Here is a 14109-nt window from a genome sequence, read left to right as displayed (position 1 = left end):
GGAGGTCAAGCTAGAAAAGACCATAACTTTCCCAAGCAAAAAGCGGTATGGAGTTTTACAGGATGGAGTAAACGAGGTTGTTCCCCAATGCTTCAGGGGGTTTTCATTGCATTGTCTCTAGCAACAAAGGGTTTTAGGGCATGACCAAGCCCTCTGGCTCCACACCCTGGCCTCCCCTGAACACAAGCCCCTAGGAGACAAACAAAGTACAAAGCATAAGATGGTTTCTACATTCCAGGCAGCCTCTCCAGGCCTAAGGCAAACACAAGCTGACAGGTATAAGATACAAAGCAAGACAAAATGGCTTTTAAGATAAGAACGTTCCTGTTCCTGGCCTAAATATGGCCTAACAATCTAGTTTTAAAATGTTTAAATTATACAACTAAGAAACGCATTTCTTTGTAAAGTGAAATACTATATTGAGAAGGAATCTGAGTCTTAATATGAACAAAGGAAGAAGTGCTCTTATCAGTTACTGCTGTTTGCCATGAGTGTTTGTGGTGTATGTCTGTATGTCCGCCTATTTATTGAGTGACAAAGTCCTATGCCTCTTTAAGGTCCTTGTGTCTTAAATTCTGCCATACTCCTAAAATGAATGTCCCTCTTTACTGAAAATATTGAGGCTCCCTAATTAAGTTTTATTTATATAAAATTTCAAGAGACCCCAGATAGCCAAGCTGTCTTGAAAAAGAACAAAATAGGAGGACTCAGACTTCCCAATTTCAAACCTAGTACAAAGCCACAGTAATCAAAACGTGGTACTGGCATAAGGATAGACATATACCTCAATGGAATAGTGTTAGGAAAATTTCGTCTTGCCAAGAGACTGGAAAAAGAGGCGGACAACTCCAGCCATTACATCAAGGTGTATTAAGGGAACTTATACACAAGGTGTGTCTCAGGCATCAGCAAGATGACATGGATATCGTCAATGCCATATTGCAGGTACTAAAGAGTTGTATAGAACAGGGCAGGATGAATAGGGGTGTGACCAGCTCCAAATAAGGGGGAAACGCCTTACATGCTTGCCCAGGGCAGGTCAAAGTCCTGTTCCCAGAACCAGCATTCCTGGAGGATAGGGCAGGAGTTTGGTCAGACATTCTCTGAGGGGACTTATGGGAAGCAGTATTTGCTGGCTGGGATCTAGCCGGATATAGCTCAAGGGTTCACTGTGATTACATCATAGGACAGTATCTTTTCTATAAATAGAATTGAAAATTCAGAAATAATATCATAAATCTGTTACTGAACTCAGGTTCAGTTGCTTGCCACTTGTGGAGCCAATGATCGAGAGACAAGGGCTGGTGGAAAGAAAAGGAGGTTTAGTCAAAATGCCAGAGGGGGTGGACTCCTATCTCGAACGCCATCTTCCCCCTTCCTAAAGGGGCCAGAAGACTTTATAGGAGGCACGTAAGAAGCAGCAGAACAAAAGAAAGGGAAAGTTAGACAATTGCTGGGTGCTGACTTCTGGAGAAACAGGGGTAAAAAAATGCTTCCTGGGAGTGTGATTTGCTTCAAGACAATCTCAGACCTAGTGGTAGGAAGGATTCATGTGTCAGCTGGTGGAAACTTGCAACGGTGTTGTAATCTGGTTATTGGCATCTAGAGATCTAAGGGATGAAACAGTTCAAGTCCGAGTTCTGGCAATTAACCAGATTAACAGGATACTCTTATGCTTGTAACCTTGGGAAAACAGAGTAATTGAATCAGGCAGGAGGGGAAGGAAACAAAGAAAAGAATGAAAAAGAAAAATAAACTAGATTGTTAAATGTTGAAAAGTATACCATCACCCTTACACATCTAGAAGGAATTGATTTTCAACAAGTGTTCTAAAATCAATTATATGGAGGAAAAATAGGCTTTTCAACAAACCCTGTTGGGATAACTGGATATGCACATGCAAAAGAATGAAGTTGGACCCTTATACCAGAAACAAAATTTAATTTAAAATCAAATACCTAAATGTACAGCTAAAACTATAAAACTCTTAGAAGTAAATATAGGTGTAAATCTTCATGACCATGGATTAGACAATGGTTTCTTTTTCTTTTCTTTTTTAGTTTCTCTGTTTTTATGCATACTTATTTTATTTAATTTTTTAGACATTCAATATTTTATATTAGTTTCAGGTGTACAGTGGTTAGACATTTATAAAATCTATGAAGTTATCCCCCTATTAAGTCCAGTACCCATCTGACACCCTACATAGACTTGACAACAGTATTGATTATATTCCCCATACTGTATTTCACATCCCATGATTTTTTGTGACTACCAATTAGTAGTACTTTCTAATCCCTTCAACCTTCTCCCCCATCCCCCAACCTCCCATTTAGCAACCGTCAGTTTTTCCTCTGTATCTATGAGTCTATTTCTGTTTGCTCATTTATTCTGTTCTTTAGAGTCCACATATAAGTGAGATCATATGGTATTTGTCTTTCTCAGGCTGACTTCTTTCACTGAGCATAATTTTCTCTAGGTCCATCCATTTTGTTGCAAATGGCAAGATTTCATTCTTTTTTATGGCAGAGTAATACTCCATTGTATAAATATACTACAATTTCTTTATCCAATTGTCTATTGATGAGCATTTCCTTTATTTTCTGTATCTTGGCTATTGTGAATTGCACTGCAATAAACATAGGGGTGCATATATAGTTTTTTGTATTAGTGTTTTGGATTTCTTTGGATAAATACCCGGAAGTGTAATTGCTGGGTCATAAGGTAGTTCTATTTTTAATTTTTTGAGGAAAATCCATACTGATTTCCATAGTGCCTGCAGTAGTTTGTAATCCCACCAATACTGCACAAGGTTGCGCTTTTCTCCACATCCTCACCAACACTTGTTTGTTGATTTATTGATGATAGCCAATCTCACGGGACTGAGGTGGTATCTCATAGTGGTTTTTATATGTTTTTCTCTGATGATTAGTGACATTGAGCATCTTTTCATGTGTCTATTTGCTATCTCTATGTCCTCTTTGGAGAAATGTCTCTCAATGTCCTCTGCCCATTTTTTTTTTTTGATTAAAGTTTATTGGGGTTAAAATGGTTAGTAAAGTTACATAGGTTTCAAGTGTACTATTCTGTAATACATCATCTAACAATCCATTTTTTAATTGGATTGTTTGTTTTTTTGGTGTTGAGTTCTATAAGCCTTTTATGAATTTTTGGATATCAACCCCTTATGAGATGTATCCTTGGCAAATATCTTCTTCCATTCAGTATGATGTCTTTTTGATTTGTTGATGGTTTCCTTTGCTGTGAAAAAGCTTTTTAGCTTGATGTAGTTCCATTTGTTTATTTTTTCTTTTGTTTTCCTGGTCTAAGAGGATGTATCAATAAAAATATTAGGAAGGGTAATGTCTGAGAGTTTACTTCCTGTGTTTTTTCTAGGTGTTTTATGGTTTCGGGTCTTACATTTAAGTCTTTATTCCATTTTGAGTTTATTTCTTGTATATGGTGTAAGAAGGTGGTCCAGTTTCATTTTTTTGCGTGTAACTATACAGTTTTCCCAGCACCATTTATTTTCTTTTTTAAGATTTTTTTTTTTATTATTGGGGAAGGGGAACAGGACTTTATTGGGGAAGAGTGTGTACTTCCAGGACTTTTTCCAAGTCAAGTTGTTGTCCTTTCAATCTTAGGTGTGGAGGGTGCAGCTCCAGGTTCAGTTGCAGTTGTCAGTTGTAGAGGGCGCAGCCCACCATCCCTTGCAGGAGTCGAGGAGTCAAACCGGCAACCTTGTGGTTGAGAGCCCACTGACCATGTGAGAATCGAACCAGCAGCCTTCGGGGTTAGGAGCACAGAGTTCCAACTGCCTGAGCCACAGGCCAGCCCCCAGCACCATTTATTAAATAGACTGTCTTTATCCCAATGTAAATGCTTGCTTCCTTTGTCATAAATTAAATGACTAGATAGGCATGGATTTATTTCTGGGCTCTCTATTTAGTTCCATTGATCTATGTGTCTGTTTTTACGCCAATACCATGCTGTTTTGATAACTATAGACTTGTAGTGTAATTTGATATCAGGTAGCATGATACCTCCCACTTCGTTCTTATTTCTCAGGATAGCCATGCCTATTTGGAATCTTTCATTGGTTCCATTAAATTTTAGGATTATTTATTCTAGTTCTGTGAAAAATGTCATTGGTATTTTGAAAGGGGTTGCATTGAATCTATATATTGCTTTGGGTAGTATGGACATTTTAACTATATTAATTTTTCATATCCATGAGCATGACATATATTTCCATTTATTTGTATCTCCTTTAATTTCTCTCTTCAATGTCTTATAATTTTTGCTGTACAGGTCTTTTACTTCCTTGGTTAAATTTAGTCCTCAAGTATTTTTTTTGATGCAATTGCAAATGGGATTGTTTTCTTAATTTCTCTTTCTGATAGTTCATCATTGGTGAATAAAAATGCAACTGATTTCTGAATATTAATTTTGTATCCTGCTACTTTACTGAATTTATTTATCAGTTCTAATAGTTTTTTGGTGGAATCTTTGGAGTTCTCTATATATAGTATCATGTCATCTGCAAATAATGACAATTTTACTTCCTCCTTTCCAATTTGGATGCCTTTTATTTCTTTTTCTTGTCTAATTGCTGTGGCTAGAACTATGTTGAATAAAGTGGTGAAACTGGGCATCCTTCTTTTGTTCCTGATCTTAAGGGGAATGCTTTTAGCTTTTCCCCATTGAATATGTATTAGCTGTGGATTTGTCATATATGGCTTAATTATGTTGAGATACAGTCCCTCTATTCCCACCACTTTGCTGAGAGTTTTTATCATAAATGGATGCTGGATTTTTTTCAAGCATTTTTTCTGCCTCTATTGATATGATCATTTGATTTTTATTGTTTATTTTGTTTATTGGTGTATTAATTGATTTACAGATGTTGAACCAACCTTGCATACCAGGAATTAATCCCACTTGACTGTGGTGTATAATCTTTTTAATGAATTGCTGAATTCAGTTTGCTAATATTTTGTTGAGGGCTTTTGCATCTATGTTCATTAGGGATATTGGCCTATAGTTTTCTTTTTTTCTTCTTTTTTTTTCTTTTGTAATGTCATTGTCTGGCTTTGGAATCAGGGTAATGGTGGCCTCATAAAATGAACTTGGAACCTTACCTCCCCCTGGATTTTACAGAATAGTTAGAGTAGAATAGGTTTTAATTCTTTTTTGAATGTTTGGTAAATTTACCTGTGAAGCCATCTGGTCCAGGACTTTTATTTGTTGGGAGCTTGTTGATTACTGATTCATTTTCATTGATAGTAATTGGCCTATTCAGATTTTCTATTTCTTCTTGATTCGGCCTTGGAAGATTGTATGCTTCTAGGAATTTATCATTTCTTCCAGATTGTTTTCCAGTGCTCATAGTACTTTCTTAAAATTTTTTCTATTTCTGTGGTGTCAGTTGTCACTTCTCTTTCATTTCTGATTTTATTTATTTGGGTCCTCTCTCTTTTTTTCTTGATTAATCTGGTTAAAGATTTGTGAATTTTGTTTATCTTTTCAAAAAACAAGCTCTTGGTTTCATTAATCTTTTGTATTGTGTTTTTAGTCTCTATTTCATTTATTTCCACTCTGAAATTTGTTATTTCCTTCCTTGTACTCATTTTGGGCTTATTTTGCTGTTCTATTTCCAGTTTCCTTAGGTGTAAAGATAGACTGTTGATTTGAGGGTTTTCTTGTTTCTTTAGGTAGGCCGGCATTACTATGAATTTCCCTCTTAGGACTGCTTTCTTTGTGTCCCATAGGTTTGGGGTCATTTTGTTTTCACTTTCATTTGTCTCAAGGTATCTTTTGATTTCTTTCTTGATCTTATTGTTGATCCATTCATTATTTAATAGCATATTATTTCATCTCCATGTGTTTGTGCATTTTTCAGGGTTTTTTAAATTGTAATTCATTTCTTATTTCATACCACTGTGGTCAGAGAAGATGCTTGATATGAATTCAATCTTCTTACACTTATTGAGACTTGTTTTGTGGTCTAACATGTAGTCTATCTTGGAAAATGTTCCATGTGCTCTTGAAAAGAATGTATATTCTACTGCTTTAGAGTGAAATGCTCTAAAAATATCAATTAAATCCATCTGGCCTAGTGTGGAGGATCTGTTGTTAAAATCCCCTGCTATGATTGTGTTACAGTTGATCTCTACCTTTATGTCTGTCGATATTTGTTTTATAGATTCAGGTCCTCCTGTATTGGGTGCGTAGGTGTTTACAAGGGTTATGTCCTCTTGTTGGATTGATTCCTTTATTATTGTGTAATGTCCTTCTTTGTCTCTTGTTACAATCTTCATTTTAAAGTCTTTTTTGTCTGATGTAAGTATTGCTATCCCATCTTTTTTCTTGTTTCCGTTTGTGTGAAATATTTTATCCCTTTACTTTCAGTCTGTGTGTGTCTTTTGATCTGAGGTGGATCTCTTGTAGACAGCAAATGCATGGGTCTTGTTTTCTTATCTATTCAGCTACCCTGTCTTTTAATTGGAGGATTTAATCCATTTATATTTAAAGTGATTATTGCTAGGTACATTAGTTATTGCCATTTTATTATTCATATTTTTTTATTATTTTTTATTGGGGAAGGGGAATAGGACTTTATTGGGGAACAGTGTGTACTTCCAGGGCTTTTTATCAAGTCAAGTTGTTGTCCTTTCAGTCTTAGTTGTGGAGGGTGCAGCTCAGTTCCAGGTCCAGTTGCCAGTTGCTAGTTGCAGGGGGCACTGCCCACCATCCCTTGCCGGACTCAAGGAATTGAACTGGCAACCTTGTGGTTGAGAGCCCGTGCTCCAACCAACTGAGCCATCCGAGAGGCAGCTCAGCTCAAAGTGCCATGTTCAATCTTAGTTGCAGGGGGCAGAGCCCACCATCCCTTGCGGGACTCGAGGAGTTGAACCGGCAAACTTGTGGTTGAGAGCCCACTGGCCCATGTAGGAATCAAACCGGCAGCCTTTGGAGTTAGGAGCATGGAGCTCTAACTGCCTGAGCCACTGGGCCGGCCCTTATTCAGATTTTTTTATCTTCATTAGTTTGTTTTCCCCTTTTTTCTGCTTAAAGAAGTCCTTTTAACATTTCTTGTAATACTGACTTGGTGGTAATGAATTCCTTTAGGTTTTTCTTATCTGGGAAGTTCTTTATCTCTCCTTCAATTTTAAGTGATAGCTTTGCTGTATAAAGTAGTCTTGGTTGGACACCTTTGTTTTTCATCACTTTGAATATTTCCTGTCACTCCCTTCTGGGCTGCAAAGTTTCTGATGAGAAGTCAGCTGATAGTCTTACAGGAACTCCCTTGTGAGTAACTAGTTTTATTTCTCTTGCTGCTTTTTGGATTCTTTCTTTGTCTTTAACTTTTGCCATTTTAACTATGATGTGTCTTGGTGTGGGCCTGTTTGGGTTCATCTTGTTTCGAACTCTGTGTGCTTCCTGGGCTTATATGTCTATTTCCTTCACCAAGTTAGGGAAGTTTTGGGTCATTATTTCTTCAAATAGGTTCTCAATCATTTGCTCCCTCTCTTTTCGTCTGGGTACACCTATGATGCAAATGTTGTTACTCTTGATGTTGTCCCACAAGTCCCTTAAACTATCTTCATTGTTTTTTATTCGTTTTTCTTTTTGTTGTCCCAATTGAGTGTATTCTGCTAGCTTGTCTTCTAAATTGCTGATTTGATCCTCTGCTTCCTCTAATCTGCTGTTGACTCCTTCTAGTGTATTCTTCATTTCTGTTTTGTATTCTTTATTTCTGACTGGTTCTTTTTTATGGTTTCTATGTCCTTTTTATACTTGCTATCTCTTTGTTGAAATTCTCTCTAAGTTTCTTAAGCATTCTTATAATCCGTGTGTTAAACTCTGTCTCTAGTAGGTTGGTTGCCTCCATTTCATTTAGTTCCATTTCTGGAGTTTTCTCCTGTTCTTTTATGTGGGACGTGTTTTTTTGTCTCCTCATCTGGCTGCCACTTTGTGTTTGCTTCTCTGTATTAGCTAGATCTCCTATGTTTCTCAGTCTTTGCTGGGTGGCCTTATGTAGTATGTGTCCTGTGTGGTCCAATTGTGCTGTCCCCCTAATCTCCTGTGTGTGTGTGTTCCTGGAGTGTTCTTTGTGTGTTGTGTATGTTTTCCTGTTTTAATTGATCCTTGATTGTTTTTGGTGCATCAGTGGATGAGATTGACTCCCAGGCTGACTAATTGTGAGGATTGGCTACACTAACAGTATATGAGCTGCTGTGTGGGGTCTGACTGCTCAAAGGAGGCTTCATCCCCGCAGGCTTTTGTGCCTGTTGAGAGCCCCCTTTTTGTGTGCCGCTTGTGGGGCTAAACAGGTAGTGCTCTGTTGTGATCTGAAGCTGGCCTCTGAGTGTGTTGTTTCTGGAGTCTCTTGGGAGGGGCTCCCGTGCAGGACAATTTCAGCCTTGCCTGTTACCAGCCCTGTTACTTTGCCTGTTATGTGACTACCTAGTAAGAGCCACAAAACTATTAATATATGTGGTTGAATGCTATCTGTGCTGGACCGGGAGACATGTGAGGGTAGCCTGTCTGTGAACTGAGGCTGGCTTACACCAATATTCGGCCTGAGGTCGCTTAGCAAAAGGGCTAGGCAGTTGTTTCTTAAATATAACACCAAAATCATAAGCTACAAAAGAAAAAAGTGATAAAATGGATTGTATCAAAATTAAAAACTTGTGGGTGTCCAAGGATTTGGGTATCAATAGAATGAAAGACAACCCACTGAAAGGGAAAAAATATTTGGAAATCATATATCTGATACGATTCTAGTATTCAGAATATATAAAAAAACTCAATAACAAAGATACAAATTACCCAGTTTTAAAAATTGGCAAAGGATTTGAATAGACATTTCCCCAAAGAATATATACAAGTGGCCAATAAGCATGTGAAAAGATTTGCTCAATATAATTAACCATTAGGGAAGTACAAATCAAAACCACAATGAGATACCACTTCACCTCAGTAGGATGGATAGACTTTAAAAAATCAAACACACAAACCAGACCCAGAAATTACCAACTGCTGGTGAGGATATGGATAAACTGGAACCCATTTATACATTGCTGTTGGGAATGTAAAATACTACAGCTGCTGTGGAAAAGTCTGGCAGTTCCTCAAAAAGTTAAACAAAGATTTACCATATACCCCAGCAATTTCACTCCTGGGTATTTACCAAAGAGAATTGAAAATATATGTTCACACAAAAACTAGTACATGAATGCTCATAGCACCATTATTCACAATAGTTAAAAAGTGGAAACAATCCAAATGTCCATCAACTGAAAAATGAATAAATAAAATGTGGTATATCCATTAACAAGAAATAATATTCAACCATGAAAAGGAGTAAAGTACTGATACAAGTATATGCTGCAGCATGAATGAACCTTAAAAACATTATGCTAAGTGAAAGAAGCCAGTCACAAAAGATCACGTATTATGTGATTCCATTTATACGAAAAGCCCAAAACAGAAAACCTATAGAGACAGAAAGTACTTTAATGGTTGCTTATGTTTGGGGGGCATGGGGGTTTATGGGGTAATGGCTGAGGGTTGTAGGGTTTCTTCTTAATGAAAATTCTTAGTTAATGAAAATGTTCTAAAATTGTTTGTGTTAATGGACGTACAAATCTCTGACTATACTAAAAGCCATTGAATTGTATACTTTAAATAGATGAATTATATGGTACGTGAACTATATCTCAGTAAAGCTGTTTAAAAAGGGACTATCAAAGAGAAATTCAGAACAATGACATTTATTTTTTTTCTGTCCTTGGTCACTTGGCTGAACTCTGGCTACAGCAGATAAGGGATTCTTTATGATACACTGTGTAACAGAAAGAAAAATTATTATTTAACTCATTGTTGCCGAAGTGTCTCTTGGGGAACGAAATATATTTCCTTAGGGATGCACCTTCTTAATTTACTTGGGAATAATTTGGGATTCAGAAGGAGAAAACAAAACTAGGTGATTGCTCTTTGATGAGAATTTGAGGGTAAAGAAAAATTCAGGAGAGAGGTGTTTCTTTAAAAAGGTAGGAGGCTAGAACACTCACAGACAGAAATGACTGACTCAAGAAAAGAGAAACCTGCTGTTTAGCTTTAAATTACCTACTGAATCACATTGTGGTGTAAACATCCTTTTCTGTTGCTGCTCTGAATCAGCAGTAGAACTCTACTGTCTTTTCTGTGTGGTATTGAGGTGTATGCATTTCCAAAGTAGGGACTTAGCCCCACATATGAGGTGCTGCTGTGCTGGAGCCAATGGAGCAGTTGCCGTGAACCAAACAGAGAATGAGAATTGAGCAGAAATCAGAGCCATCCGTGGTCCAGGGGCAATAAGCCTCTGAATTCACAGTATTCTTTCTAAAGGGTGTGGCTGGTGTTTGAATAAATCTAATCTCTATATTAAAGGACACTGTGTTATATATGCTTTGAAGGCCAGAGTTTCTGGGTATGACATGTACTGCAATGACATATACTTCAGGGGTTACAGGACTTTGAAGTTGGGGGAGCAGTGAATGTAGAACAACAGGAGAGAGATAAGTAAGGTCACTGAGACGGGATGAAGGATTGTCTTTAGCAACAAGAATGCCACCAACAGTAATCAATATTTATTGCGCAGGACAAGGGTCAGGAAAACTGTGATACTGACACCAGAGAATTCTGATGAGGAAGCACAAGCAGGAGTTCTTCAAAGAAATTCTTTAGACAGCATGACCCACCATAGCCTTTAGAGATGCTTCAACAGCCTCTAATTTGTCATGGAGGTAAATCCCCATTCACTGGATGTTGGAAAGAAGATCCAATCATAGGATTTCCTTCAGAGTTGAGCCAGGTATCTTCATATCTCTGCAAAGTAGAGAATCAAGCAGAAGCTGAGACTTTTTCTAAGGGGGAAGAGACCTCAGTGGAAGGACAAGGAGATACAACTGACTGAGCACTCTGGTCCTGGTTCATTGGAAGGAATCGTCAAATTGACAGGGATGGAGGTTGGGTTAGGAACCGTGGTCAGAACACCTGCCTAGCAGCTGGTTTTCTACTTTGTAACATGTGGGAATTGTACTTCCCAGAGGGTGAAGGACCTGCCTAGGGGGAATCATCTGGACAGAGACTCCAGACAAAGAGAGACATCAGTGCCCTTCTCACCTGCTACTCAGAACTGCTCTTTGGATTCCACCACTGGGAAGTTGTCAGCTGGGTCCTTTTGTCTTGTGGTGCTCTCTGAAGTTGGGAAGTAGTGAGAAGAGGAAGATTTTTGCTTCCAGGTCCGCCACCATCTCCCCAGGCCCAGGAGCACAAGCTCCAAAAGAGTAAACAAGAGACAGAGCCCACTGACTCCAAACATGGTCTTTAGGAAGATGGTCTTCTCAGAAGGGCGGGACAGATGACAGGTTATACTACCAAGGCAGGGCTCTCGACGACATGCAAAGGAACTGGGCATCTTGAACCCATACAGATGGTACTGCCCCCCCAAAGCTGCCCCCTCAAGGACCAGTCGTACCCCCAGCTGTGCCACATACGCCCAGAGCAACTTGGGGCTTCCAGCCCTTGAGGCATCCGTGCTGCCCTCTCCTTGTTGGATCAGGGTCTCCTCTCCTCTCTTCACCTTTCCGGAGTCTTCCCAATGCCAGATGACATGATACATGGTGAAACCCATATAGAGGGCACTGGGCACAGTCACCAAAATGACCTGGAAGGCCCAGAAGCGCAGTGGGGAGAGGGGGTGAAAGGCATCGTAGCAGGCAGCCTTGCAGCCTGTCTGCTGGGTGTGACACACGAATTCGCTCTGCTCATCGCCATAGACCCCTGTCCCACTGGCAGCCAGCAGCACGAGGCGGAATCCCAGGAGCACAGGAAGCAGGAGGCGCCCCACAGGTGTGGAATGCCGGCTCTCCTCAGCCACCAGCCGCCTCAAGAACCGGCCACACATCCTGTTAGGGAGCAGTGGACAATGATGAGTGTAGGTGTGTTGCTCGCTGTCCTTTAGGGGGAGCTCTAGGCCACCTCTTCACTCCTAATCCAAGGATGGCTAAGGCAAGACTTCTTGCTTCTCTCCAGGAATCTGGTTGATAAAATATTAAGATTTTTTGCAACTATTTATATAGCTGATGGCATCTATGTAAAATAATAATAGTGCATGTGGGTACAACTCTCTCTTCTGTCCCGCCCTGTACTGCTGGAGCAGAGAGAAACTCCCATTGTTGGGTAGAGACCAAGGTCTGTCTTTTTGTCTCTTTCCCTCTGTCCTTCTTACCCTAAGTCAGCTAAATAGTAAGAAAACACTGTCCTTGGAGAACTGGTTCCACAGGTGATGGCTGCCAGGGCTGGTGCTACTGCCAGCATCATCTGAATGAAATCAGTGCTGACTCGGGGGAATGTGCATGCTCTTGCTGTCTGCGTTTCTCTGGCTCCATGCCCTGGGAGGCTCACAGGTGTGTCGGGCTGGCCTCTGCTCCCATCTCGGGGTAAAAGTGAGCTGCAGTTAGGTTAGGGGGCTCCATGGGGATCAAGAGACGAGAGTGAGTGTCAAGTCTTGCTTTAGACTAAAGTTTCTTAGACCTAACCTGCTTAGGAAAAGGAGAGTATTTTGAAGAAATCCCAGAAGCAACTACTAATTAAATGTATGGGATTTGGGGTCAAAGCCAGAACTGACTGGATACAAATTTGAGATTTGACTCCTCTCCTTTGCTGTTGTTCCCTGGGCTCATATCTCCCTCACCGTGAGAGGTGACCGTGGTCAGGAACAGATTTCAGAAATTCCTCATTTCTCTGGACAAATACCGTCATACTACAAGCCCAATTTGCCATTTTTATCTTTGTCCTAATCAGCAGCCTTCCTCAATGCCCAGCCACTGATTCTAACCATCCCCTTTCAGCCCAAACTCTTGCATACCTATTTCCCCTCACTCTCAGAAGACCATACAAACCTCTTACTCCACAGAGAGAATAGAGACTTTGATGTGAAACCCCACAGCTAATACTTATCTTCCTAGTCACTTCCTTCTATAGCATCTTAGAGAAAGAAGTGGCCCTACACTTGTCCAAGGCTACTCTCCCTTCCAAATCTGTGTCCTTGGGTCTCTCTTTTCCGGCTTCTTCAAGGATTTGATCCCCAGATTATATTTCCTGTAATTCAGATCACCCTTATTTCCTCTTTGATTATGAACTTGCTTAGGTTCCTCCCTTTTAACTCTAATAACAATAACCTGAATTTCTAAGTTAATATGGCAGCAAATGAGACATGCCTAATTTGTCCTGTATCAACTTCCCAATTATAACACCCACAAAGTTGCACAAAACAATTTTAAACGGGCACTAGTATCATAAACTGTAGATAAGAACAAGCTATATGCCAAAACTTAAACAGAAATGGTCACTTCTGTGCAATTGGAAGGGGTGGATTGAGATGCTTCCAAGGGTTTCAGTTGACCAGAGAAATATGTCCCCACCCACCAACTGTGAGAATCCGCATTGTGAATCATTAGGAATCAAGGGTTTGAACCTCTGCCTCCTCCTCAGTCCCTATCTTTCTACCTCCATCAAAGATTATGAAGGCTCAGAAGATTATGAAGGCTATTGGGCTGTTGAAAATTCTTTTCTATAAATTTGGGTTAAAATTTTTAGAAGAAACCTATTTTCAGTCTCTAGCAAGATACAAAATTGTTCTCATGATTAAAGATGGCAGATTGAAGACAGAGACTTATCCCCTCATTCCCAAGACTCCTCAAAAATGAGAGTAAATGGATCTTAAAATGTATAAACCCACTACAGAGTAGGAGAAAGGTCCTCAGTAGCACAACGAAAATCCACTTTGAAGGCAATAGGACAAATTCCGAGGAAAATCAAATTGGGGTGCTGAAAATACATTGGGTAAATTTTCCAGAATTCAGGGGGAAAAGATGAATAATTGAAAATAATAAAAGGTAAATAGATAAGGACACAAAATCTGTTTCCTAATTTGAAAATCAAGGCAACAGTAAAACAAAATCACTAGCTTACTTATTGGGTGAAAAAACATTTGAAGTACCTGGCAAAAAAACAAAGCAGTTTCTCAATAAATATTTAGCTAAATTTTGTTTGGTG

The 14109-nt window shown here is 39.4% G+C and overlaps 2 protein-coding genes across 4 annotated transcripts in view; one reads left to right on the top strand and one right to left on the bottom strand.

The window, feature by feature from the left end:
* The window catches only part of AZGP1 (alpha-2-glycoprotein 1, zinc-binding), a 36450-nt gene that overhangs the window by 1568 nt on the left and 20773 nt on the right, over positions 1–14109 (top strand). The gene's annotated exons all lie outside the window — the stretch shown is intronic.
* GJC3 (gap junction protein gamma 3) lies at positions 11069–11956 on the bottom strand (the record flags this gene model as incomplete). Its single annotated transcript, XM_081054337.1, has 1 exon — positions 11069–11956. The coding sequence occupies one exon, from the start codon at positions 11954–11956 to the stop codon at positions 11180–11182; it is 777 nt and encodes a 258-aa protein (XP_080910463.1). The 3' UTR covers positions 11069–11179.

The sequence above is a fragment of the Rhinolophus hipposideros genome (assembly GCF_964194185.1).
Source record: "Rhinolophus hipposideros genome assembly, chromosome: 7".
In the NCBI taxonomy this organism is placed as follows: Eukaryota; Metazoa; Chordata; class Mammalia; order Chiroptera; family Rhinolophidae; genus Rhinolophus; species Rhinolophus hipposideros.
Note: the sequence above shows the minus strand (reverse complement) of the source record. Positions and strands in the feature narration are given on the sequence as shown.